At 55.7% G+C, this 27,779-nt stretch overlaps 1 protein-coding gene across 5 annotated transcripts in view; it reads right to left on the reverse strand.

Annotated features, from left to right (window-relative positions):
* LOC125624850 (mitochondrial peptide methionine sulfoxide reductase) overlaps positions 1-27,779 on the reverse strand; it is a 71,170-nt gene that overhangs the window by 10,395 nt on the left and 32,996 nt on the right. For 2 of the 5 annotated variants that reach the window (XM_048826136.2, XM_048826138.2), the window contains exons 2-4: positions 14,479-14,547; positions 13,615-13,734; positions 3,767-3,871 (exon numbers count right to left, since the gene is read on the reverse strand). In XM_048826136.2, coding sequence (XP_048682093.2) covers positions 3,767-3,871; positions 13,615-13,734; positions 14,479-14,547 — 294 coding nt within the window. Of the gene's footprint in view, positions 1-3,766; positions 3,872-13,614; positions 13,735-14,478; positions 14,548-20,454; positions 20,811-21,328; positions 21,614-21,780; positions 21,800-27,779 lie in introns of those variants that run through there. The other 3 variants (XM_048826135.2, XM_048826139.2, XM_075121300.1) reach the window with 3 other exon arrangements.

Below are 27,779 nucleotides of genomic sequence, written 5' to 3' on the forward strand. Positions count from 1 at the left end.
AGAGTATCAACCATCAGCTCCTCTGCCCGCAACCTCCAGTACTGGGAGGGGCCCCAGGTGCTCGGAGGATCCTGCCATAACCCACTTCAGGGGAGGGGAAATAGCGTTATCCTGGGGCAGAGCTCCACCGGAGTCAGTGGGGCCAGACGCCCAGCCGGCGGGAACCGGCAGAGCCCCACCAGAGTCGGTCCAGACAGACGCCCAGCCGGCGGGAACCGGCAGAGCTCCCCTGGACTCAAGGCGGCCCCCACCCACTCCTTCCAGTGACCAGGAACTCCCAAAGGGAGAGCTCAGGCCAGGCCAGGAAGTCAATTCAGTGGCCTGGCTGCCCACGCCCCCAGCACAGCCATTCCAATTACTATTCCTGTCACGGGATGGGCTGTTAATCACAGCTGTACACAAATCTAAGGCACCCTCTGAGCTCCTTGTCAGCCCAGTGGCTGCTGCCGGTTATTAATCTGCATAAATTACGGTGCTCAGGTTTGCCACTCACTGGGGATGGTGCTCAGTGCAGTAATGGGACGCACTGGAGGGGGGCTGGGAGTTATTGTGGCAGAGGAGGGATTGGAGGCCCCATGGGCATCCTCTCAGCCAGATGCTCCAGAGAGGAGGGGTCGGACTGGCTGTAGGGGCCCTCAAGCTGCCAGGAGGGGCCTAGGGAAGGCAGCACCAGGCAGCGCGGGGTGGAGGGAGATGTGATAGTGAAGCTGTTCACTGCCCCTGCTAGTCCAGCTGCCCCAGAGAGAGACCAGAGCCCCCGAGTTGCATGGGGAAGGGAATCAGAGCGGGGGGTGAGCAGGAGGGGCCGACAGTCAGGCTGGTGGTAGCTGGAAGGCTCCTGGCATCACACGCTAAGAGAGGGACGTTCTGAGCCACGTGTGGGTATTAAACTCTCCCAGTGCTGGCGTATCAATATCCCATCTCCATGGCGTGGCTGGGGGTGATCTGGTTAAACAAGGAAAGCCCAGTTCATCTAGGGGAAGGGGGAACCTTCCTTGCTCTGAGGGGGTAGGGGGGTGGGGGGGTGTCTGTGTGTATCCAATTGGTCCCCAAAGGACACGGAAAGGGGGGGTGTTTAGGAGGAGCCTGCCCAGGGCTGCCCGTCCCTCTTCACCTCTCTCCTTCTAGGAGGACTCAGCTTCCTTTGGTCCCACGGTGGGTGCTCCCCGCAGAGGCTGCAGGCAGGGGGCAGCGGAGGCAAGAGCCGGGGGTCATAGCACAGGGAGCACCTCAGACCCAGGTGTTGCTGGGCAAGTCTAGAAGCACCACAGATCCAATCTTTGGGATGGTACCATTCCCAACTCTACCATGCATGTCCTCGGGCAAGGAACTGCACCCCTCTGTGCCTCAGTTTCCCCATCTATGAAACTGAGGCATGTGCACTTAGCGCCACGGATGAGCAGAGCTATAGCAAGTGGGGACGCCGGCCAGGTCGGGCTGTGTCAGGCTAGACGTGTCACCCCACACACCCCTTCCCCTGCAGCCCTTTGAGGCCAACTGCATCTTGTCCAAGGGCTTGTAAATCCAGCCCGGGGCCCGAGTGTTCCTTCAGAGAGTTAACCAGTCTCCTCTCCCCCTCCACCCCAACGGTTTCAGGGCCCAACCCCACAGAGTCAGTGGCTGAATACGGGAGCTGGTCTGGGAGACAAGCGCTGAGCTGTGAGGTGCTGTCCCAGGGGCAGCAGTCCAGCCAGAGGGCACTGGGCCTGCAGCCAGCAGGGAGGGGTGCTCATACAAAACCATATGGGAAACACCCTGAGCTAACCAAGGAGCCAGGCCAAGGGAGTGCAGAGGGCAAGGCAGCTGTTCGGGGCCAGAGGCCCTGGGGACCCCATGGGAACAACTGTTCGGCACCTCCCAACTCTGGGGGAACGCAGGGCCCTGTTTGGGTAACTTGGGCGCCCAGGGGGGATGGCTCAGCCCACAGCTGGCTCGACAGGGGGAAAGCGACCTCCCGCCCACGGCCTCAGCCCCTGGCGGCACCCAGACTGTGGGGGAAAGGCACGAGAGGGCATGGGACTGCCCTCTGGGACAGGCCTGATAAGAGCTCGGTGGGCCGGGGGCCCTATGGTCAGGAGCCAGCCAAGACTGGGCCATTTACATGAGGCATTAGAGGGTCTTGTGGGGGGAGGCAAGGGGTAAAAGGCACAACCCCCCTTCCCGCCCATGGACATAGATCAGGGACCTCCAGGGAGACAGCTTGGTCCAGAGCGTAGGGCAGGGGACTGGGATCTATTTCCAGCTCTGCAACTGACCTGCTGCGACCCTGCGGGCAAGTCGCATACCCCCAGGCCTCCATTTCCCCTCCCACTCTGTCGACTGCAAGCTCTGGACCAGGCCCTCTCAGAACACACCCAACCAGCCTCCCTCCAGGAGACTGCAGCCACCTTGCCCAGTGTAAACCCTGTTTTTTTGGTGCGCGGGGGAAGGGGGGGCGGAAAGCAGGGAGGGTCCCTCCAGTGCTGCAGGGCCTGTAGATGGCACCAGCCGTGTCCCCTCCCCACTACTGCCCATCCGCGGTGCGGGCACACATTGCCCGTTAAAACACAAACACGCAATTAGAAGCCGGCCAGCGATGCGCAGAGACTGCTAATCTCCTCATTAAAATTATGCTTCGGTACAACAGGGCCCCAGCCCGGCCTCTCCCCCTCCCCGCCGCGGACGTGATGCAGGTTTCAAACAGGCATTCCTCCCTGCCCCCTCTTTATTTAATACCCCCACCTCTGTGCAGCTGAGCCCCTCCCCCGCCAGCTTCCTGAGGGGCCCCCCGTCAGCTGTAGCATCCCCATCAGTGCTGCAGAGCTATCCTGGGGCTGGAGGCATTTAAAGAGACAGAGAACCGGGGGGGGGAGAGGGGGGCAGTGGGGAGCTGGATAGCGGCACCTGGTCCATGCAGCATCCCTCCTCTGTCTGCCCCTGGCCCCCCAAGACACGGTGACTTCTAGCGGTCAGATTAGATGGTTGTGATGATCCCTTCTGGCCTTAATATTGATGAGCAGCTTTGGATCTCAAAGGGGGAGGGGACCACCCAGCATTGCCTGGGGACCCACAGACAGACCCACCCAGCCCCAAGCAATGGCTGTGGGTCCCAGAGGATCCTTTACTTCCGACGAAGCCCATGGACGGAGAGCCAGCTCGCACCAGTCAGGGCTTGTGGGTAAAATACTGGACTACAGGAGATCTGGGTTCAGTTCCCAGCACTGTCCCAGACTCCCCATATGAGATCTTGGGCAAGGCATTGAATCCTTCTGCGCCTCAGTTTCCCCTATCTGCAAAATGGGGATAAAGATACTCTCTCACTAGGCATGTGCGCAGCACTGGGCACAACGGGGCTATTTCTCCAGGCAGCACCTCACCGGCCAGGCCTGGTGTAGGGCTGCCCTGATTGTGATTACACATGCCTCTGTCTTCCCTGCCCATGGAAGCAGGTGACATCCACCATGAGCAGAGAGAGTTGCTCTTGTCCCCAATGTGGACAAGAGTCACAGGGGCAGTGAGCTACATCATTCGGTGCGGATGGGCACCACAGCCCTTCATGCATGGCTTTGAGCTCCCATCGCCCTCTGGGGCAGGATCGAAGCCCCAAGACCACGGCAGAGATCCAGGCCGGTGGTTTGGGGGATGAAGACGGCTCACTTTCCGTCTCTGCTGACAACGGGGGAGGCCAGGGAGCTGCAGCCAAAAACCTGAGTCTACACAGGTGGTTACAGCGGCTGCATCTGGCACCACTCGCTGACCCTATGGACACAAAGTCCCTTAGCCTTACCTTGGGTGGGGTCATGGTTCTCCCAGAAGGCTTTGAGGAGGGCCTCATAGCTGGTCTTCTGTGGGTCGTACACAACCCTGACCACTTCCGCATGTCCGGTCAGACCTGGGGGGAGACGAGGGAGGTTAAACAGCCCTCTCTGCTCAGCAGCAGCTCTGCCCCCTTCCATAGGAATCCGTCTGCAGGAGGATGCTCGCCCCTGATCAATTAGCCCGAGATGCTGAGCGACAGTCTGTTCTGTGGTCCCCAAGCTTTGGGTTTCAAAGTAATCTAGGTTCAATTTGAACTGCGATTCATAGGCTCCATGGCCAACGGGGGACCACTGGGATCAGCTAGTCGGAGCTCCTGTACAACGCATGCCAGAGAACGCCCCTAAAATAACCCCCAGAACAGATCTTTTAGACAAACATCCCATCTTGAGTCTACAATTGCCAGTGACGGAGAATCCAAATCCACCACAACCCTTGAAAAGAAAAGGAGTACTTGTGGCACCTTAGAGACTAACCAATTTATTTGAGCATGAGCTTTCGTGAGCTACAGCTCACTTCATCAGATGTTGAAGTGAACCCTTGAGAAACCAGTGGTTAATTGCCGTCACGGCTGGACACGGGCACCTTCTTTCAGGTCTGTGTCCATCTGGCTTCAGCTCCAACCCATCGCTCAAGCCTCCCCCCGCCCCCCACTCAAAAGGGGGACGCTGCTCGGCGGCGGTAAGGTGTGCCTTTCACACCCCACGCCAACTCTGGCTCGGGTGACAAGGAGTCCGGCCATTCTAGGCCTAGAGCCCATCACACAACATGGTGTCGTCCATGCTCACCGCTCAGGAGGGGGCTAATGCTGGAGCAGAAGGTGGCCTAGAATGGTGGGGGGGCAGAGGGAGCTGTGTGGGTGGGAGACTGCACCTCGCAGGCCTGTCAGGCCCTGGCGCCCAGCAATCACAAGACAGGGCTAAAAGGGAGGGGAACACAAGGCCAGAGGAGATGTTAGGATGGCGGTACAGTGTGAGGGAGGGGACACACCCTCAAGTCTGCAGACAACAGCACATGAGAGGAACCCCCGCCCTCCCCCAGTTAATGGCACCACCACCAGCTAGATCACAGCAGCCCTCCTACGCTAGTACCCGTGCTGCCCCATCCAGTGATTCCATGTCACCCTGCTATAGCACCTTTCCTCCCAGGCACGGGACCTGCCTCCCAGCACCTGAGGCAGGGAGGCATTTGTCCCATTTCACAGACGGAGAAGGCCCCGAGCAGGGGAGTGACTCACTCAAGGTCGCACCCCAAGTCAGTGGCGGAGCCAGAATCGTTGCAGATCACAGCTTCCCAACACCCAGTCTCCTCCTCTAACCACTAAACCACACTGTCCTCCTGAGCAGTGACGGAACCCAGGAGTCCTGACTCCCAATCCCCCTGCTCTACCAGAAAGAACGCCCCCCTCCCCCCCCACAGATAAGAAGAGAAGCTTCCTCTCCTCCAACCACTGGGCCATGCTCCCTTTGCAGAACTACCAAGAGGCCTGAATCTTGGTCTCTCCTCCCTCAACCACTAGACCGCACCCTCTCCTTTGTGTGGACTGTGCTCGGGACACTCAGCAGTTAAGGGTGGTAATAGTTAAAGATTGCAAATGCTGCATATGCTTCCTGATCCCTGAGAGGCTGGGAGAGGAAACTGGTCTCTTTAGTATCAGCCACCGGGGGGGGGGGGGGGGGGGAATAGCAATTGGGGAAGGAATGGGTGCGCGGGGAGCCCAGTGAGGCAATGACTGCTACACAAACAGCCCAGTGAGCCGTGCAGGGACGGGCAGCAGCCATGGCCAAGGGCTGGTTTTGCAGCAGCTCCGTGGGAAAGGCACAAGTGCTTGCCCTGGATGGGGTCTGCATGCGCAGTAGCAGCATCAGCAGATTGCAGCTCTCCCGGACGTCCCTGCTTTGGCAGCTGCTGCAGGGCCAGGCAAAGAGGCAGCAGCCAGAGGCAGAGCTCCCGCTGGCTGCCATAACCTATTATCCGGCGCAAGCCCCCACCAAGGGCCACAGCCCGGGCTGTGCAAACCCCACCCTCCTGCAGCAGAGAGACCGACCGTCTGCTGCGCGCAGAAAAAGGGCTTCCCTTTTTCGCTTCTGTTGCGGCTAGCGAGTCTGCCCCAGGTGGCATGGAGGCAGCCCTGTCCAGGTGTGTGTCATAGGCTCCACAAGACAGAGAGTCTGCTTTAGATCAACTCATAGGGTCCAGATCCAAAGAGCAGGCAGTGTGGGGCTACAGCAGGGGTTCTCAACCTTTGTCTTTTTGAGGCCTCCCCAACATGCTAGAAAAACTCCACAGTCCGCCTGGGCCACAGCAGCTGTTTTTCTGCATATAAAAGCCAGGGCTGGCATTAGGGGGTAGCAAGTAGGGCAGTTGCCCCAAACCCCATGCCACAGGAGGCCCCACAATTCTTGGGCTTTGGCTTCAGCCCCTAGTGGCAGGGCTCGGGCTTCAGCTTTCTGCCCTGGGGCCCAGTGAGTCTAATGCTAGCCCTGCTCTCTGATTTATTTTGGTGGTCCCCCTGAAACTACTCATGGCTCCCAGGCCGCCAGTTGAGAACCGCTGGTCTACAGGGTGGGGCACTGAATTGGGACTCAGAAGCCCTGGGTTCTCCATCACTGACCCACTGTATGACCACTGGCAAATCACCTCCGTGTGTACCACTGATTCCCCTTCTGCCCTTTGTCTGTCTTGCCTATTTAGATTGTACAGCACCTTGCACAATGAGGCTAGTACAATACAAACCAGAGGGTCACATATTTTATTGTATAATATACACAATACAAAACTAAACCCCTTAAAATGGAAACAAAATGCTTTGATTTTGTCCAAACACTTTTTTCTTCAACTTTTTCTAGTTTTTGCTCTGATTCAGAACTAAGCCAAGGCCTCAAAATCTCTGTGAAATGGAACTTCCGGCCCCTGCACAGCCCCAGGTACGGACATGGTTATGCCGGATGGTGTAAATGGCTGCCTTCAACCCGTTCTGTGATCTACCGACAATTACCGAAGTGGCTGAAGCGGATAGCTTTGCTCTCCAGGCAACAACTCCCCCGTTTTGCTACACCAGAGGGGGAAAACCCAGGCTAAGGCAACAGTTGAGATGTTGCGGCCAGCTCGCGATGGCCTTTTCCGGTGTTTCTGACACAGCCGGGCTGGTGCTAGCTTTGGCAGTTAAAGCCGCAAGGAGCGCTCATCCGTCTCTCAAGTTGTCTATTAACAGGATCTCCCCATTCCCACTGGAGCTCGCTTTCCCCCGCCAGCCAGAAGAGTCCACCTTCAGTAATAAACAGGCAGTGTTTACAGCTCTTTGAATCCTGGGATCTGAGTAGGCATCACAAAACTGACTAACTTGTACTCCCGCACTGCAAATGGGGAAACTGAGGCACAGAAAGGTGGCGTGACTTCGCTAAAGCGACTCGGCCAATACCGCGGTGGCAGAGTCAGAAGCAGAAGCCATGCCTCCTGACTCCAAGGTGCCCTGCATTTCACTACGGCTTTTTTGTTCCATAGATCCCAGCTGCATGACTTGGAGCTCTTGAAGCCTGGTGAGCCACAGCCGTGTCCTTAGTGCCAGCTGCAGAAGCCAGGCAATGACCCTACCCCTGCAAATGGTTTTTAAAACCAATGCAGCCCCTAGGCTGCCTGGCAGATACATTCCACCCAGCACCACTTCACAAGGCTGAACCCCCGACCCAGTTCAAGCAGCACTGGAAGAAAGGGGGAAGCCCGGGCTATGCTGAGATGCCGTTTTTGCCCAGCACAGAGATGTACAGAGGGAGGCCAACTCCGTCTGGTAGCCTCAGCCAACCAGCTGGCGAGAGGAAAAGCATCTCCAGGGAGAGATGCACAGCAGAGCCATGCCGGTGAGCTAGGGACCCGCCGAAGGCCACTGAGCAGCAGAGGTTTCCAAGTGTTGCAAAGCCAGGGAGGTGTTTGGGCCAGGGGGGAGGAACATCAGTACTTCCCTCCCCTCCTCCTGCCGGGCCAGCAAGGGCTGTTCTGCTCCACAAAGGTCATTCTGAGCCTTGCATCTGACCGTACGTTCCTCAGGAAATCTCCAAACCACTGCTTCGGGATCAGCCACTGGCTCTCCCTACAGGGGCAGGGCGGATGCCTCTCCACCCAAGAACACCATTCTAACCCACCCCACTTAGCTATCTGATGACCCTGTGGGCTGGACTCCTGCCCACTCTACACCGCTCCCCCCACCAAAATAATCTTCCCTCATCTTTCCCCTACTTCCTCCCTCCCTGGGCCAGGGCCCAGGATCCCCACGCACTGGGCAGGAGAGACGGTCTGTTGCACTGCTCTGCTCCTCCAAGCCAGCAGCAGAGCCAGCCACGTTCCCGTTCTTTGGCAACATTCGGATTCCGCTCCCTACTCCAAGGATGGTGTTGGGGGGGGGGGGGAAGAGGGCAATCGAATCACACAGCTGCAGCTAAGGAGAGCATCAAGATGACCCCGAATGACTCTAGTGGTTGTCCCACAGGCAAGTCCCTATGAGCCTCCTGCTGCTCTTACAGGGTCACAGAGACGTGCTGCCGGAGAGCGGCAGAAGTGGGGGGACACAGCACAAGGCAGAGCTGTGGTTGCTGTAAGGCAAATGCCCCATGGGCAGGAGTGCTGCACGTCACTCCACCGCCTACCAGAGGGTCACGATCCGCTCGCAGGAGCGTCAGCTCTCTCTGCTGACTGTTACAGCACAACTGGCCCTCAGGCTAAGTGGGCCCAGCAAGGCTGGGTTTCCTGGATGGGAGTCCCAACATCCAGCAGCGCAGTTAGCAGGTAAACAATGCATCTGGCCAGGACCAGTTGCACAAGTTCACTGCCTTTAGCAGCTGGGAGGCCTGGAGATCTTTGGCTAGAAAGTGTTAGAGAAGGGGAACAAATTAGGGGATTTGTCTTCCCCTTCCACAGCTACCAGTACAGACAAAGCCTGAGCTTGGAAGTTGCCTGGAAACTACAGTTCATTTCCTTGTGGCCAGCTCATCGTAGACAGGGGCTAGGGTAGAGATGGCAGAGCATGAATGCCCCCACCAGATTTTACAAGATCGGAGACACTGGCTTACATAAACCCTTATGGGGAAAGTCCTAACGGATTTAACAGGGGAGAAGTCATTAGGATGCTGCAGAAATTACTCTAAAACCTACAGAGTTTAATGGAAGATGAGATCTTTCCCATAGGCTGTTTCTTTTTTTAATCCATCCTGTAGAATTCTAACTTTCTATTCACTTCGATGGGGGACTTTTCCCCGAAGGGAATATTCCCTCGGCTGAAATTAACAAGCGGGTGAGTTGCAGAAAGGTGCTGGATTGACAGCCTTGCAGACAGAGGTTCTCTTCCCCCACAAAGCAGACAGAGCAGGGACAGGGGGTTGTTCCAGCTTCCCTTGCAGCACCCCACCCCACCCCGCTGTCCCCCAAACTCCAGCACTGCTACCAAACCAGCCTGCCCTGCCATCACGCTTTAATGCTGGCCTGGATCATTCGACATATCGAACCTTCAACCTGCCAACAAGGTGTTCTGGGAGCCAATGGCACCCATTGCAGTGATGGGTTTTGCAATCTCAGCATTCACCCCGCTAGGAACTGGACTGAGATCCAGCAAACTCATTTCACACGGGCTACCAAAGTGCACCAGGCAACAAAGATTCGCTGACCGTCTCCAACCTGGCCTGGACTGGCAGCAGCAGCCTGCACATCCACTCACACCAGCCCCACCAAACTCCCGCCAGCGCCCCTGTGCAGTCACATGCACCCGGGGATGCTGCCTCCACTCTGTGCAGTCGTTTCGGTCACTCCTTACGTGCGGGGGGGATAAGACGCTCTCTCCCCCATTGCATTATGTTAATACCCAGAACCGAGACAACAGACGCGGATAATATTTCTTGCAGACAAGTAATCCTCCGCGCCAGTGTGCGGAATGGTTTTGCAGATAAGACATGAAACAGTCTGTTCAGATTTCTGATGAGTTGGGGTGGGCGGAGCTGGAGAGAGAAGGGGAAGTGTGTGTGTGCGTGGGGTGGGGGGTGGGGGCGGGGCAGATTAGCCTTCCTAATAAATACATTAGCACACTGATGGAAGCCATGCCAGGCCACACTGCAGTACCTCTTGCTGTTCATTAACAAAATCCCCCTCAATGTCATGCTAACAGCTGCTCTGGACAGTGGCTCTAGAATCTAGTGGAGGTTCTGGGTAACACGGGGCTAGGCAACCTATGGCTGGGGAAAGCCATAAGCAAATCAGAGACTGGGTCAATATCATTCCCACTTTACATATGCAGAAACTGAGGCATGGAGAAAGGTCACACGGAGAGTCATGGCAGAGCCAGGAGTAGCACCCGGGTTTCGTTAACTTCTTAGCCCTGCTGTTGAGTGGATGATGCTCAGGGGAGGGAAGAGGAGAGAAGTCAGTGAGCTGAATGGTCAGATTCCAGTCATTTTGCAAAGGAGACCACCAGAAAGACACCTCCGCCCTCTCTCCCCCTGCGCATGGAGTTTAGATTCCATCCAGTCAGCCTGATTCCAAAGCCCAGTGTTGGGTACCCACTTCCAGGGTATTGTACACAGTGATCTCTGGACCTCAGAACAAGAGCGCCACGGCATTTCCCTGAGCCTCCAACTCACTTAAACACTGGGGGCACACAGTCACCAAGGGGACATGCTAATCCCAAAGGGAGCAGCCCTGAGCCTGGGGCGTAGGTCCTACACTCAGCTTCCCAATCGCACGGTCCGGCCCATGGATGCTGGCTGCTTGATGAGCTTTAGAGGGTGCTGTCTGGGAACGGGGCCTGTGGCTCAGAATCCGGCAGGCACCACGGGATTCAGCGTGGGGGTGGGGATGTCTACTGTGCAGCTCCTTCGAGCCATGCCCTGGATCCGATCACCCTGGGGATTTAGGAAACGTCATATCTGGACCCACCCCTATGGCTCAGCCCCATCTGTACTGGGCCAGGGAGAGCCTGGCTCCGTGGTTAGAGTGGGTTAACATTAGCCCTTAGCTGATGGTCTCATCAACTGGATAATCAAGCCCTTATTAACACAAGCTGAGGGTGCTTGAGTGGCTACCTCTCCCCAGGAGAAGCCAGCTCAGGCTGTGTCTCTGTCCCAGTGGGAAGCATCCTCTGACCCAACCCCCAAACTTCGGAGCAAGCCCCAGCAGCTCCAGACCCAAGTACCTCCTGTGTCCCAGGCCTTTCTATTTTGGGTCACTCCATCAGATCATCTTGGACACACACACACACACACACTCCCCCCCTCACCTGGCTGGTCAGCATGGGCTGGCTTAGCTGGGCATCAGGCCCAGCCTGGCTTCGTGTTTGTGTATTGCTTTACCACATCCCAGCTCCTGTTTCCAGAGGACAGGACAACGGCCTGCTGTCCCGGCTGCCCCTGATAAACATTTCATGGCTTCCTAAAAGGATACACCTCTCGCAAGAGGTATCCCTCCGCCTCTTAAAAAGACGGGACACTAAGGGCGAGCAAGGCTATTATCCCTCTGCACAGCAGATGAAGGCCAGCATTGTCCCAAAGTGATGAGATAGCTGGGCCCTGAGAGGCTGCATTTCGCATTAGGGTTGAATAAGCTGCTGGGGAAGGGAGCAAAAAGCCACAAACTGGCCCCGTTGGACTTCACTGAACCGAAGTCACACTTGGGGAAATGGGCGTTTGGATGGTCAGCGAGACGGTATCCCACCGGCTCAGAGGAGACTCACGCACTGGGAGCCCAGAAGGGATGGCTGCTTCTCCTGCCACCTACACGCCACCCCTGCAGCATGGGCTCTGACAGCCTGGCATCACGACTTAAAACGCTACCCTTGTAGTTCTACCACTCCGGAGCCTCCTTCCCCCATCAGTTCTCATATGCTCAGCCAGCTTGGGGCCGACCTGAACACGCACAGCAGATCTCCAAGGGACAGCCAGGTGCTCCAGGAAGCAGGGCTGGCAATTCACTAGATGGCACTTCCTCTTCCAAGTCTATGCCCTCACTCTAGGTGGCACTTTAAGGCAGAAATCCCGACATGCACCTTCCACTACTCACGCAATGATCATTCAAAATCCTACCACAGGGTATAAACCCCTATGTCCCAACCAAACCGAACGGGTGAATTCCATTTTAACTCTCTTAAGTTCTCACTGCAATTTCAACTGAATACAGCACTTTACACTGCCTATCCTGAGCCATCCCATTGCTGCACACCGTTATCAGCAGCCATGTTCTACCCCAGAAACAGCTGCAGTTCAGCCATAGCTGAAGCAGTTACTGAACAATTGGTAAAGCACTGAGACAGATGGCATTGTATAGACACACGTAGGATCATCAGTAAGTCTTGGAACACGAGGGAAGAAAGTTACTGTGGTGCCAATATTTTAAAAAGTTAAATGGGATGACCCAGGAATTACAGGCCGGTCAGTCAGACATTGATCCCGGGCCACATGATGGAGCAGCTGATATGGGACTCGATTAACACAGAACTAAAATTAAATTAAAATAATTAATGCCAATCAATGTCCGTTTATGGAAAATAGGTCCTGTCAAACTAACTTGATATCTTTTTATTGGGATTACAAATTTGGTTGATGCAAGTAATAGCGTTGATGTAATATACTTCAGACCTCTGTAAGGCGTGTGACTTGGTACCACACAACGATTTGATTAAAAAATTAGGATGGTATAAAATTAACCTGGCACACATTAAATGGATTAAAAGCTGGCTAACTGATAGATCTCAAAATGTACCTGTAAATGGTTAATCACCATCAAGTGGGTGTGTTTCTACTGGGGTCCCACAGGGATTGGTTCTTGGCCCTATGCTACTTAACATTTTTACCAATGACCTGGAAGAAAACATAAAATCCTCACTGATAAAGTTTGCAGATGACACAAAAATTGGGGAGTGATAAATAACAAAGAGGACAGGCCACTAATACAGAGCAATACGGATCGCTTGGTAAGCTGGGCGCAAGCGAACAATATGTATTTGAATAAGTCTAAATGTTGACATTACATTGAGGAACACAGATTGTAGACCATCTGAACATGATGAGGACTCTATCCTGGAAAGCAGTGACGCTGAAAAAGATTTGGGGAAGGGGGTAGATAATCAGCTGAACATGAGCTACCAGTGCGATGCTGTGGTCCAAAGGGCTAACGCAATCTGTGGATGCATAAACAGGGGAATCTCAAGTAAGAGTAGAGGGGTTATTTTACACCTGTATTTGGCACTGGTGTGACTGTGGCAGAAATCCTGTGTCCTGTTCTGGTGCCCACAATTCAAGAAGAATGTTGATAAATTGGAGAGGGCTCAGAGAAGAGCCAAGAGAAGGATTAGAAAATATGCCATATAGTGATAGACTCAAGGAGCTCAATCTATTTAGGTAACAAAGAGAAGTTAAAGGGGTGATTTGATCACAGTCTATAAGAACCTACATGGGGAACAAATATTTGCTAATGGGCTTCTCAATCTAGCAGAGAAAGGTCTAACACGATCCAGTGGCTGGAGGTTGAAGCTAGACAAATTCAGACTGGAAATAAGGTGTAAATTTTAATGGTGAGAGTAATTAACTGCTGGAACAATTTCCCAAGGGTCATGGGGGATTCTCCATTACTAGCCATTTTAAAATCAAGATGGGATGTTTTTGTAAAAGATCTGCTCTCGCTGAACAGGGAAGTCCTGCAACCCATGTTATGGAGGAAGCGAGACTAGATGGTCACAGAGGTCCCTTCTAAGCTACGAATCTCCAGGCAATTAGAGTCCGGACAACAGGAACTCTCATGGCAAAGTGAAGCTACAGTTCCCCAAGTAGAAGAGAAGCAAGGTGTTACCTGTACAGATTTCTTTGTAGGTGGGATTTGGGGTGAAGCCTCCTGCATAGCCCACCTGGGTGGAGAAGACGCCCGGCAACTTCCAGAACATCCTCTCGGCTCCCCAAAAGCACCCCATGCCTGGAAAGAACAGGGGATAGAGAAGGTGAATTTAATGCAAAGAGCTTAATCTGAACCCAGGGAGCATCAGTTCGCCCTCAGCCCAACCCTGCCAGGACACAACCTGCTTTGTGGCAGGTCCCTTTCCTGCTCTCCAGCTCACTCATGCACAACTGCCACTGACTTCAATGAGCACTCCATGCCCAAGCCTCAGGGCCGGGATTGGTCCCTAGTTCAGCATGTGGCTTTTAACACCGCAGACACCTACGGGGTCTGGAGAGGAAGTGAGTGGATGCTGCGTGCGACCAGCAGGATGCTATAGAGTCTCTGATCAGATCAAATTTTCCCATTGATCTGAAGGTGCGGGACGCACTTGGCCCTTAATAGCCTTCAGGACTGTGAACGGTGGAGCCCGCCGGTAAAGGGCTGTTGACAGTGGGTGGAGGGGCTGACCAGAGGTGATGAATGAAACTGAGCAAAGGACAGTTGCCTGCAATAGCTTATCAGCAGTGAGATCTTGGCTGTGGAACAGCATCCCCAGGACAGAGGGGGCAGACAGGGGACAGCCAGATTCTGAGCAGGGTATTGATTATGGGGGCCCGATAGCTCTTCCTCTCCCCCTCCATCTCCCACCTCAATGGTTCATCCTCCATACGGCCCATTCTGGTCCAAGTTCTAAAGGGAAGGAGGAGGGGCAGCCCACACTCTCACCCAACCAATGCCCCACCACCAAGTTCGAGAAGGGAGAGGGAACAATCCACATACCAAAAATGGCCATCTGCATTCCCTCTGGGAACGGTGGGAGCATCGCGTTCCCGCTGACAGCATGTTTGGCTGCAGGAGGAGAGACAGACATGGATAAGCCCCTTTGCCAAGTCTTTAATAGCCATAATCCCTAGTCCTTATACAGTGCGCTCCATCAGAAGATCTCAAAGCGCTTTACCAAAAGAGGTCAGTATCTTTGTCCACATTTTAAGGATGGGGAAACTGAGGCACAAGGAGGTGACGTGACTTGCCCAAAGTCAATCTGCAGGCCAGGGGCAGAGCCAGGAATAGAACCCAGGTTTCCCCGAGTCCTAGTCCAGTGCCCTAGCCACATCAAATTACTGAAAGCTTGCCACCAAGCTTTAGCTGCCTGCCAGAGAGGGGCACCTGGAATCCCCATCCCCAGCTAGACCCAAGAGTCATGTCAATCTGGGACGCCGAGACCAGCAGTGGCTGATCCCAGACACGTCAGCGCCATTCATTGTGCTGCATCAGGGGTTCTCCAGCTTCTCCCAGAGATGGCCTTGCGGACTCCCTGCACCTTGATCCGCCCCCCACAGGTCCCCACAGAGCTCTTAGTTATTAGGCACAAAGCGTATGCTCAGCCAGGTCAAAGAGATGTTTGGGGCCTGGCCCATCGTGATGAGCCCACCGACTAAACAGCCCCTTTCCTTAGCTGTTTCCATACAGCTTCTGGTGCCCTTGTGCTGGGCGTGTCTGGGGTGGCTGCCAGCTCTTCAGGGCAGGGGCCACGGCTCTATCGTCTGCCCCTGCCCCGCTTGCTGGTGGGATGGATCTGAGCAGTATGCTGTCTGCACTCAGATTTGCTCCACCAGGAAATCTCAGCTCATTTCTTGCACCTGGTGTTCAGGGAGGGCCCCCCATTCCCTGCCTCCTCCCCACTTTCCCCAGTCTCCACAAGGTCAAGGAACTCTCCCTCCTCCAGGGGTCACAGGCAGAGCAGCAGCAGCTCAGCTGGCCTGAGAGCCCAGGAGCCGCCTTTGTGACAGCGACTGGACCACACACGCCGGGCCGTGGGTACACAATGGAAACCCAGGAAATGCAGCACGGGGCCCTGCAGCAGCTTCTCTTTGCCTGTCGCCCAGGCTCCATTGCACACATGATCAGCCCCTCAGGCGGCATGAAACTCACCCCTCAAGCCCCGTGGGGAAGGCGTAAGTGGGACTCAAGATCTGGGCACCCCCCATGCTGGCCCTTTGCTGCACAGGGGTGAATTTCACCTTCATAACTCAGCCAATTTCACCTTCATAACTCAGCTATTCCTAGAACGTCAGTGCCCTGGAATGATCCCAAGAAAGCACAGAAAAAATGGAGCCCTTCAGAGTAATCTAAAGCCCCGAATCCCAGGGCCTAAAAAGCAGGCGGAACCATGGGAAGGGGAATCAGAGGTTGGAGGCTCCTAACGCTAGTTAATTCCATCAAGGACTCAGGGGTCTGAGCCTTTAGTCCCTTCTATCTAGATGCCCCATTGAACAGAGTGTTTGGAGAGGGTGTAGTGCAGCCCGCCATCCATGCCACAACTGCTGGATCCCTGGCCAAGACTTCTGGAGAGCCTGCGTGGGGATAGCACAGGCTGTGTTAGCCAAGAGCCAGAGAGAACCACAGGGTCTGTCTGGGTCCAGCAGCTTCCAAAAGGAATCCTCTTTCCATTCATTACAGCAGAGCCCTGGCTACAGAGGCATCCCCATCAGAAACATGATCTGCCGCGAAAGGGTCCGAGTTCACGGGCACCGGGGGTCGGAGAAGATCGTTGGAACCACAGGACCAGAAGGGACCTCCTGGGTCATAGACTCCAGTGCCCTGGTGTGGCAGGTCACCCCATCCACAAATCAAGCTCCTTCTATCTTAAAACTAGTTAGGCTGCTTGCCCGGATGCTGCCGCACAGCGCATCAGCCCCACAGCCCCAACTGCCTGCTAATCCCCAGTCCAGGAGCTGACGTGTAATAGGGTTATCCAATGCCAGCTGGGGATTAGGCCTGCATGGCCCCGATCTGCTCCTTTGTCTCTTCCCCAGGTCTCTATTTTAAGCCTTTGTATCTTTCCAGGGCCTCGTGTTCACTCGAGAAGCCAGAAGCCGAGACAGCTTGTGCAGAGAGCACTCCCCCGCCCCCAACAGATGGGAAAATCTATGTTCCCCGACAGCCTGGGAGAGATCAGCTGAGCGTCACAGCCCGGGGTGAGGGAGGAGCCCGGACAGCCCTGGCAGATGAACGCAGCTCAGCTCATGCACTGTAAATGGGATGAGGATGGCACATAAGCCAAAAGCTCCTCCTAGCACGCAGGAGACCACCATGCTTAATGGCCTCAAGCCTGCTGCTTCGGTTTTAACAGAGGGGCTGCTCCCAGAGGCAGGAGAGCGGCAGGTGTTCCACGGGGTAGCGGGGAGAAGGGTGTCTGTCTATGGGGCTGCCTGGGGAGGCAGAAGCGGCTTCTCTCCCCCCATCTGCTGGGGCAGGTCGCTTCTCGGAAGCCGACTGAAGGATGCTCAGATGATTTATGGAGGTGCCTGTACAAGGCAGAGGATACAGCTGCCTGGCACTAGATGGTGCCCATGTGGGCAGACACCATACTGCCTTCCCACACACAACTCTGTGATGCGCCTCGATCCCGACCCGCAGCCCACTCTGCTACACCAGTCCTGGCCCCCTGCCCCACCCTCCCCACATACAGAGCCAATGCCCCTGTTCCCAGCCTGCAGCACCTGGTTATTCCAGTCCTGTCCCCCCGCCCCCCAAGCCCAACCTACAGCCCCCTTCTTTTCCAGTCCTGTCACCCCAGCTCTGCCAGTGCCCCTCAAGCCCAACCCACAGCTCCCCATCACCATGCTAGTCCAGGCCCAGGCTCCTCACACAGGCAGCTCTGCAGCGATCTCTTTCCCCAGGCCTTCCCACTTTCCCAGCAGCGCGTCTCCACAGAAGTTTCAGAGTAGCAGCCATGTTAGTCTGTATTTGCAAAACGAAAAGGAGGACTTGTGGCACCTTAGAGACTAACCAATTTATTTGAGCATAAGCTTTCGTGAGCTACAGCTCACTTCATCTGTAGCTCACGAAAGCTTATGCTCAAATAAATTGGTTAGTCTCTAAGGTGCCACAAGTCCTCCTTTTCTTTCTCCATAGAGGGTTTTCAGAGCTGCTCTAATTCCATAGGAATGATCTGGGGGCAGTTCTCTGGCCTGTGTTATATGGGGAGGTCAGATGAGATGATCACAGTGGTCTCTTCTGGCCCTGGAAGCTATGAATAGCACACTGCCATTCTCGCAGCATGGATGCCCCTGAGTGGGTGACGCGGCAAAACACTGAGCACTGTCAAAGCAGTTTCACTTGTGTCCTAGAGATCAGAAGCCAGGTCTGCAGAGGCTATCGACTGGCGAGCATGAAGTCCAACAGGGCTTGCTGGGTGGAGTCTCTTTCCCCCCACTCCAGGCAAAGGATCAGCCACTGAGCTGCTGCGGTCACAAGGCAGAGCATCCCTCTCCTAGACCTAGGTTTTCTTTTTCTCTGGCAGTGTCGCTCACAGGGAGCCACAAGCAATTGCCTGCTCCACATCCAAACCCACGGAAGGCATCGCGCCTTCATTAAGGGATGGCCCGTCTCCCGCCAGAGACATGTGCCTCTTGGAGCCAGATCTTCAGGCAGCAGCATGCATGGTACGGGCACGGTCCCTGCCAGCCCACCTGAGGTTAGAGCCGCGTGGGGACCAGCTGAAGTGGGACTCTTTCGAGGAATGGAAGAAAGGGATCTCCACCGGGAACAGGGAGCCTGGCCTGGTGCCTGCCTTGGTTTGGTCACTACAGTCAACACCAGCCCTGCCCCAATCCCACTCAGTCCAGAGCAACTTGCCCAGTCCTTGTCTCCCCGATCCCACTCTGCTTACAACCCCCTCCCTAACCCCACTCCAATACGCCTCCACCTTCTGCTTCAAGGCAACAGACTTCTCCCACCCCATCAGGGCTTAACACCATGCCTAGGTCAGGGCAACACAAGAGGCATTTTGACCTCCCCACTCAATGACATGGGCTTTCCTCATCCCGCCCCACCATCCCTGCTTTGTCTCGGCGGTGGATAAGGTCTAGGAAGCAGACAGACAGTCTTATTGATCTGCAAAGTGCCTGCCACTCTGCTGGCACAATACATAGGGAAAGATTGGAGCCCGGGGGCTGCTAGCTTTATACCAGCAGAGGATCTGCCCCCCAAGTCCTACAGAGAGCTGGTGTGCACAAGAGGGCAGACCGTGAAAACTACCAGGTGAAGAGATGTTCAATACACAGCCAAGCAATCAGCGATCCGTCAACTGCAGGCAGGTGAAGATGGATGAATGGAATCCTGCCACATCAGTGAAAAGGGCATGCATGTTAGCATGGCACAGGAGGGCCATGTTTCTGGAGATGATGTGTCCGGACCTCCCTATATGAAAGGGGCCCCTTTTACTATGCGAGTCCACGTTTGATTTCACAGAGGGATAATAGGTAAGACGCAGGTTACTCATGTAGCATTCACACAGCATGTAGTTTGTCCTACATGGGCCCATGGTAGGGACAAATTAGATGGGGAAACTGAGGTACAGAGTGTTTCAGACCAACACTTTCAAAGGTGTCCCACTAGTTTTGGGTGCCTGCCATAAGATAAATGGACCGGATTTTTCATCATGTGCTGAACAGCTGTTACAGCTGATGGAAGCAGCATGTGCTCAGAAATCAGGCCCAAGGGTTCTCATGTTGGGCACCCAAAATTATGAGACCCTTTTGGATAGAAAGTGGCTTAAGCGACTTGCCCCCGGTCAGACAGTGAGTCAGTGTCAGAGCTGGGAGCACAACCCGGAGATCCCTGCCTCCCGATGCAGCGCGTTCCCCTCAGGACCGGCCTTCCTTCCTTCCATCCAGTAAAGGGCTGGAAGAAAAGACCTTTGCCTTAAATGGCTCCTCCTCGCCAGAGCTCATCGTTCTCGGATTCACACACCCACACGCAGAGCTCTAAGCAACCTAACAGCTACGCAAGCAATTCTGCGTGACGGGGAGACTGCTGCCAGCATTCACTTAGCACCAGATCCCGGCTTATACTGTATCCGCCTCAGTCTCACACGCTCTCCTAACAGACCTTCCGCCAGAACCTGGGAGCCGAGTGGGGCGGTCTAGGGACCCCCCCCCACTAGGGAATCATCACTAAGGGAGGCCTGCTGCCCACCCCCCTCCCATCAGCTCCCCGCTTCTGTGCGGTGGCATGGCAGGGTCATAAGAGCCAGCTCCAGCACACAGTCCCACCCCAAGGGAATAACCCAATCACAGCCCCATCCCTCCCGGGGCCGTGCTCACCAGCTCGCTCTGCAGCCCCCAAGAGCGACCCCAAACGGCCAGCCAGGTGCAGCAGTGAGAGAGGAACGGCTCGGTGGGCCATACAGGGCCATCTCTACATGGAGGGGGCCTTACAGAAGGCCGGCAGGCTCAGAGGCTGAGCTCTCAATTGACCTGAAAGATCCCCGACGCCGACCACTCCAAGATGGGTTTATCAGATTCTTCCATCCTCTCCCTGCTAATCATGGAGCCTCCTCCTGCCCTCCCGCACCCCGCAAGGCTCATCTGATGAGCCCAGTGTCTGCATATTCCCCCACCTGTCCAGTCAGGTGGAACAATGACTCTCCATGGTCCTCATCCCAACCTTAGCAGACATAACGCTTCCCAGCTCTAGCCCCGGCCTCCCACGCCATGCCCCCCCACCACAGCAACACTGCCAGGACACAGCCAGGGCGGCTCCTAGACCTCGGAGCCCAGTCGATCCCAGGGCAAGGGCCACGCCAGCAACTCCAGGGGCCTTAAGATCAGGCCGAGTGATCACAACCCATTGCACGAGGGAGCATCCCTCCATATGTAAGGAAGATCCTGACTTCACGCAACCCAGCCCCTTACAAGGAGGCCCAAGCCCCGTTCCCCACCCCGAGCCCCAGCTCTCCCAATCACATACCCGGACTGGAGCCATTTTATTCTGCTTCCAAAACACATAGCTGCAACGGAGGTGGGGATCTCTTGTCCTGATTTTCCTAGCTGCCCTTGGCTACCTGCTAAGGACTCCAAAGGTTTAGTAGCCAAATGTGAATAGACTGGAGAGAGTTGGAGGCCGGGGAGGGGAATAGACACAAAAGCCTAGAGTTGGGCTCGGGTCTGCAAGACGTTTCGCTGGCAGCGCAGCCGGGCAGCTTGGCAGTTCGCAGACGATTCCTTCCCTGGCTCTCTCCCCTCTTCCGAGGAGGACAGGCAGGCTACATAATTTCCTTGGCCCGGATTCAATTCAATCAGTGCAGGAGCGGGCTGCACTCCCCAAACACCACTCCCGGCTCCGCGGAAAAAAAAAAAATCACACACAGCCATTGACGGCTACCAACAATATGTGGGAAGGCGAGATTTGTTTGCATCATCTTCCAAAAAAAAAAAAAAAAAAAAAAAAAAGGCAAAGGCTTTGAGCCCCCCCCACCCCACATCGTACCCTCGACCTCTCCTCCCGTTGTATTCCCCCACTCCCTGCACACCGCACCATCAGCCCCGAGCCACCCCAGCCTTCCCTGGCATTGCTGCCAAGCAGCCTTGGCAGCCCTCCAGCCTGTGCCAGCTTTATTCTCTCTCCCTCTGTCTCACGCCTTCCTTGCCAACCTCCATCCCAACTCCTAGTGTCTCTCTGTCCCACAACCCCCCCTTCCCCCCTCCCCCGTCTGTTTCCCCTGCTCTGCAGATCCAGGGAGTGAGCCAACAAAGTAGGAAGAATCAAAAATTCACAGCAACTAGTTTACTTTAAAAAAAAAAAAATAAAAAAGAGAGAGAAAGAAAAGCAGCAGTTTACCAACCTCTCAGCGTGGGCCTCCCCCCTACCGCGCGGGCCGGTGCCAGTCTGACCCCTCCGAGATGCCGGCCTTGTGCCCACCGCCTCCGGAGAGCTTCCGAATGTCGGGAAGGGGGCAAAGAGAGGGGGGTGGGGCAGGAAGAAAGAAGGCGACAGAAGACCAGGCAAGGAGGAGGCTGACAGGAGCTGGAGATCTCGCATCTGAACGGTGCCAGGCTCTTCCCCCCTCCTGCCATCGTGAGAACATCCGCGGGCAGCAAAAGCAGCCACTCTTTTATATGGCACCAGCCTGCTGAGGTGCAGAGCATCATGGGACAGGGAGAGGGGGAAAAAAAGAGGGGGTGGGGGGAGAGGGAAAGCGAGAGAGAGAGACAGAGAAGGAATGAAAAATGACATGCAAGTTTCACCTCTGAGGAAGGCCACTTGGTGACTTCTGAGAACAGGGCTCAGACTCACCCATGGGATTTAAAGAGAGGAGAAGCCAAGGTGTTGCCGGCCCTTCCTGGGTGAAAGGAGACCAAGGCAGGAGCCCGTGCTCACCACAAGACACCAGAGCTCACTTCCCAGCAGCCTTGTCCTGCCGCAGCCCCACTCGCCTCCCAATTTGGGACTGGTGTTGACAGATTCCGCGGTCTCCCATGAAGACGACTGCAGAGATGGAAGCCATAGGTCCCAGACACCGAACCCTTCGCTCTCCCTGCAGAGCATCAAGCCACGCAGCTCTGAACGACTGTAGCCCGCTCCACAGGCAGGAACAAAAGGCCCCATTTTACACACACACACCTTGAGGGGAAGGTACAAACTTTTTGGAAGAGGAAAACAGCAGCCAGTCTAACTCACCTGCGATTCATCTTAGGAGGGACACTGTTTGTGAAAGCATCTGTACTGCTATCTAGTTACTATCCTGCTGGCCTTATTAACAGCATTGTCTGTTATTAAATAAAAAAGGATTGTAGCCAAAAACCCAAACAAACAGGGCCTGCTTTTCCAGCTCTGCCATCTGCTTGTATTTCAGGGAGTTTAGAACTAGCCTGGTCAGTTTTACCCTGGTGGCTACTTAGTTTCACTTGCCCCAGCCCAAGGCAGTTCTAGAAGCCCATTTTCCCCCAAAAGTGAAAAGCCATGAAAGCTTTTGCATTAATTGCGGGGCTGCGAGTTCAGGGCTAATACTTTGGCCTTGCAGAACTTGGCAGAGTCCTTTCATCCCCAGCCTTCCTGTATTCTCACCTGTTGGCCACGTTATCCAGCCCCTTTTACCTTCCCATCTCTCACCAGCTTTTGGTTGCAGTGTTGACAACTCTCATGATTTTATCACGAGTCTTTGCAACACATTTGGTGTTTCTTCTTAAACCCACAGCTCCTGCAGTCCTGGGATGATGTGAGACTCTCTGCTCTCGCTAAAAAAGTGGTTTCTAGCCCTCATAGGTGTGGAGAAAAGATTAAAACTATGACACAAACCACCCCCACACTCCAGTGCCGGAATGCAAATAAAGAGACCTCCTCCATTTATTAGGTTTTTAATATTGACGATTTTTAAAGCCTAGCTCGTGATTCTGGAGGGGTCTGGTGCATCGTTCTTCAATGCTTTGAGTTGGTAATGCTGCGACTGTGTGCAAGATGGGGTTGGCAGAGGACGGGAGTGAAGACTTGAAAAGCCAACTGACGAAAAAGGGGCAGAAATGGACATTTACGTGGATTACGAATAATGATCGCTCTGGATATTTTTATGAGGATAAAATTTGGGGAAGGGATATTAAACCTCAGGGCTCTCCAATTACTAGGGATTAGGATGAAACCTAATGTAGGGGGTAGATTGTCCCATACCTGCCTGTTGTGGGTTGCTTATACCTTCTTCCGAGGCACCTGGTGCTGGCCACCATTGCAGACAGGACCCTGGGCTAGGCAGACCTCAGCTTTGACCCAGCCTGGCCGTTCCTATGTTCCTGGAAACGCACGGGGTTGCAGGACAGCGACAAACAGCCTGAGTTGGGGGAAGGAGGAAAAGCAACCCCCCATTGCCAGGGATACAGTAATCAGGGCACAGAGCATCACTGGAACATTCCCCGGCAACCAGTCCAGAGCCCACACGAGACAAGAGGCAGATCCAGACCATGGCAGATCCAGCCTCGGAGAGACACGGCCAGAAGCGTAACACTGTCACTGCCCCTTCTGGCCAGCAAAGGTGGGGTCAGGGCATCAGCCTGAAGGGCGCCCGCAGCGCTGGAGGCCCCTCAGCCAGGCACCGCCACGCCCACCCTCATCTACCTTCTCCCTGGCTGAGGAGATTCCCCTATTCCTGCTGCCTGGTGTGCCAGGGAGTGGCCTTGGCCTGGTGGTTCTCTGACATGGGCGAACATCTGCGAGGCAGAGGGGCTCTGTTCCAACGTGAATCCCACGCAAAGCCCCTCCAGCCTTGCACCAGCGTCGGAGCAGGAGCCAGCCCCAGGGAGGGGGTGGGGGGCCACCGACCGCATTTCTCCTTGGGATCACAAGGGGAAATGCGAACAGAGGTCTCCAGGGATGGAAGGCCAGCGCCCAGCCCGCCCCTCCCTCCACACCCCCAGCTCCATTCACGGGAGTGTGATCGAGGGGCGAGCCAGCTGTTCTGGGTCAGTCCCCAGCCGCGAGGCACTGAATGGGCCTGCCAGCCCACCACTGGGATGCGATTAGCCACTGGGGCAGCAGGCCACAAGGACCATCCCACACCGAACAGGGAACCCGCTGCAAAGGACTCCGGGCCGCTCTCGGGTCTCATCACTCATGGAAGAGAGCAGCAGGGTGGAGACACTTCCTGGGTTTGCCTTATCCTGCCCTCACCCTCCATTCACTTCCAGCCCACGGCAGCAGCCATAACTCATCTGACTGGAGGGTCGGGTCGGCTCAACTCCCCTCCCCCCACCCAGACACCTGGCCCACAGCTCTCTGCTGAGAGGCCATCCCTTCCTCACCCCCATTCCCCACTCGCATCATCAGTTGCCGGCCAGAAGCATCAACTAGGAGGCTCCAGAGCCTAACAGGTCCCCTGCGCTGGGAGGTACAGATCATTTACTCTCCTACCTAAGTTGAGCCCTTCCCAAATCCCAACGGTACCTATTATCCCATTACAGTAGCCCCAGCAAGAGAAACCAAGGTTCCTTTATGTTAGGTGCTGGCCATACACACTAGAGTTAATCTGACTCCCCATGGGGCGCCCTACTCTGATGGCAGGCACAGGGGGATCAGTCTGCTCCCCTTTCTTCTGATTTAACAAAAGAGGGGAAGAGTAGAAAGAGCATCACGGGGAAGAGGGTGATGGTGGGGGACTCGCTGCGGGGACCAGTTTATACGGGGATTGGAGAAACTGCTGATGGCTCCCTCGAAGAGGGAGCCAGGCTGGTGCTAGCCCAGCCCCTACCCTGCTGCCCTCTCCTCATTTACGAGGGAGAGGGGAGGGGACTGGGTAAGGACCCCACCCCAGAACCAGTGGCTCCAGCCGGGTAGAGTTCCTCCCACTCCAGGGAGCAGGGCTGCAGATGCCACAATGTTCCCCCAGCCACTGCCAGAGACCGGGGGCAAAGCTTGGGCGAGGATCTACCAGCTGCCATCTCTGGTACTATACCACTGTCTGCCCCATGTTAGCCCCTGCTGCCAGCTTGGAGAAGTAAACCCTCTTAATACCCCACTAGAGACCACACAGGAAGAGGTCGACTCAAAACCTGCTGCTTAGCTTCATGACATACCTGCCTGACCCTGCCCAGTCCGGGCATGCCCAGGTGGGGCCTTTTGCGTCTACACACAGCTGGGTGGGAAGGGCTTTGACACATGCCAGGCTGGGGCTCCTAGCTGGGGATCTTCAGCATAGTTAAGTCATTATCTGCACTTTACTGGTGGGGAAACTGAGACACCAAGGCGGGGATGTGACTTGCCCAAGGTCATCCAGCAGGCCAGTGGCAGAGCCGGGATCAGAACCCACGTCTCCTGAGACCCAATCCAGTGCTCCTTTCACCAGGCCACATTTCCCCTCTAATTATAACGTATGTATTATTAATAAGCTCACCAGCGACCTAAGATCACATTATACACAAGCCAGGTTAAGCCTTGCCTACCTCCTGGGATGTGGGGGAGGAAGTTCACAGTCAGCATTTGCAGATGGGCAAACTCCTCGGGCAAAGAAAGCAACAGGACAACATAGCCAAAGCCTCCCAGCAAAACAGTCTGTCTTGACCAGGATTGGAGGGAGGCTGCCAACGGGACATGTTAGCGAGTACCCTGCATCTTAATGCCTAGCGTAGCAGCCCCGATGTGAAGCTTCACCTTGACCAGCTCTGCACGCATCAGCGTCGACGCTGGTTCCCTGTTTGCCAGCACGGGCCAATGCCCCTTTGTGCCCTAGTCGTGCCAGGCCCTGACACCAGTTCCTACGGGTTTCTTTCCTTGTGCCCCCTGCCTGTCTGCACCTGCCATCTCATCTCACGCGTATATCGTTAAGCTCTTTTGGTTCTGCATTTGTGCGGCCCTAGTACAACAGGTTCCTGGTCCAGGACTGGAGCTGCGAGGCACATGGGTGAGACATCTAATAAACAGCGTGCAGCGCCCAGCACACTGAGGCCCGGGTCCATGACTGGCCTTTCTAACGCTACTGCAATACAAACGAATAGTAATAATCTGAATAGCCTACTTGGGTAGGAGGCCAAGCACCCTCACACCTGGGACAGAGACACAGTCCCAGGGCACGCCGCCAACATCTCAAGTGAAGAAATCAAAGCCGCCTCGCTTGCAAGGGGACAGAGATCACCCGGGGCCTGGGAGACGCGCCCGGACACGTGGGGGAGGGGCACAGTTTTAGAACCGCCCCCTGACGCTTTAGGAATGGCCTCTGGGCATCGTTAACCTGCAACCCCCCACCCTGCCCCTCGGGGGCGCGGCCAAGCTCCAGTGTCCTATTGTCCCCCACGTGTAGCACCCATTTCATGCACCGAACGGAGCCAGATGCCACATCGGCACAGGGGCCCGTTCCCCCAGAAAACCACAACAATAGGGCTCCACGGGCACTGGTGGGCAGCACCCCCTGGTGGCTCTCTCGTACACCCTCCCCCCCTTGTGCTCCCACCATCCCTCAGCCTGGCAGAGCCCATCGGCTGGGCTTGCCAAGTCTCCTGAATGGTCTTGTTCCACAGACACTTGGGGAGCACTGGGGAGGAGATGGCGGAGGGGGCAGGGAGGAAGGCTTCTGGGCATCCCTCTCATCCTTTCATTCCTCTGCTGTATCCTAGCAACACCATCTGTTGCCATGGCAAGCACAGCCCACCCTCCTCTCCTCCCATCAGCGTGATGGGAGCCCTGTTGGCGGCAGGGCCTCATTCCGCAGCACAGCCCTCGGCACAAGCCTAGAATACAAACAGGGGGTGACTGAGCGCGAAGGGGTGAGGGTAGGGGGAGGACACAGGAAGCAGCCTCTGTTGCATGGATGCTCAGGGTGAGCTAACAGTACAAGGCACATCGGACAGGCCCCGCTGCGCAGGGGGGCTTCAGTGGGACACACACCCCAGGGATCAGCGCAGCCGGGAGCATCCTGCCGGTTCCTTCCCCCCAGATATGCTGTCTTGACAATCCACTGCGGAGCTGGTCACTGGGTTCCCAGACCCCCAGAGCCTTTGGGAGGGTACAAACGTGGGGGAGAGCCCCCTCTCCCTAATCTACTAGGGAGGGGATTGCATATAGGGCCAAAGAACCACTTCTGGCCATGGCCTTGCTTTCTCCGACCCCCGCCCCGCTCTGCCCCAGCCATGCCTCCCCATGGGGCTGACTGGCTCTGCTCCCGCCCCACGCAGCCAGCACTTGCCCCCCACAGATCTCCCCCATGGATAAGCCACAGGGCACTTGTGGGTGGGAATTCAGGATCCTTCCCTCACAGTGAGGGAGGGGGGCAGCGGATGGCCCGGTGGGGCTGCTAACGGGACAGGGAGCAGGTCAGATGGATTGTGGTGCTGGCCCCAGACAGATCACCAGCTGTGGACAGAGTCCAAGGCAGAGAAGTCCCTGGCACGGGAGGAATGTAAGGCTGCCGTAAGAGGGCCTGCACTCGTGGGGGGAGAGGGGAGCAGGGCATATCTGTAGCACTTCAGGCTGCAGAGCTGTCCCCAGGGAAGCTACTGGAAGTCAAAGGAGGCCCCGAGATGCTCTCACTCCCACCAGGGTCCCACCACACCCCCCTGCACAGGCAGCAGCTGGGCACACAGCCACCTTTGCCCTCCCCTCCCGCTGGGCTCCCCCATACCACACCCGGCTCCCAACCCCCAGCTCATTAGCAGCCCAGGGCGGTTACCAGCCAATGGGGCTGATATGTGAAATGAGTTTCAGTGGGTCTCAGCCAGGGCCCAGCAGCCAACCACTCACCACGCAGAACCCTCTTCCCTCATGGGGCACCCCCGGGAAGGCACCAGGGAAACAACCAGATTCAGCGCTGCTCTCTCTTC

This window comes from Caretta caretta, chromosome 19, assembly GCF_965140235.1.
Source record: "Caretta caretta isolate rCarCar2 chromosome 19, rCarCar1.hap1, whole genome shotgun sequence".
Lineage (NCBI taxonomy): Eukaryota > Metazoa > Chordata > Testudines > Cheloniidae > Caretta > Caretta caretta.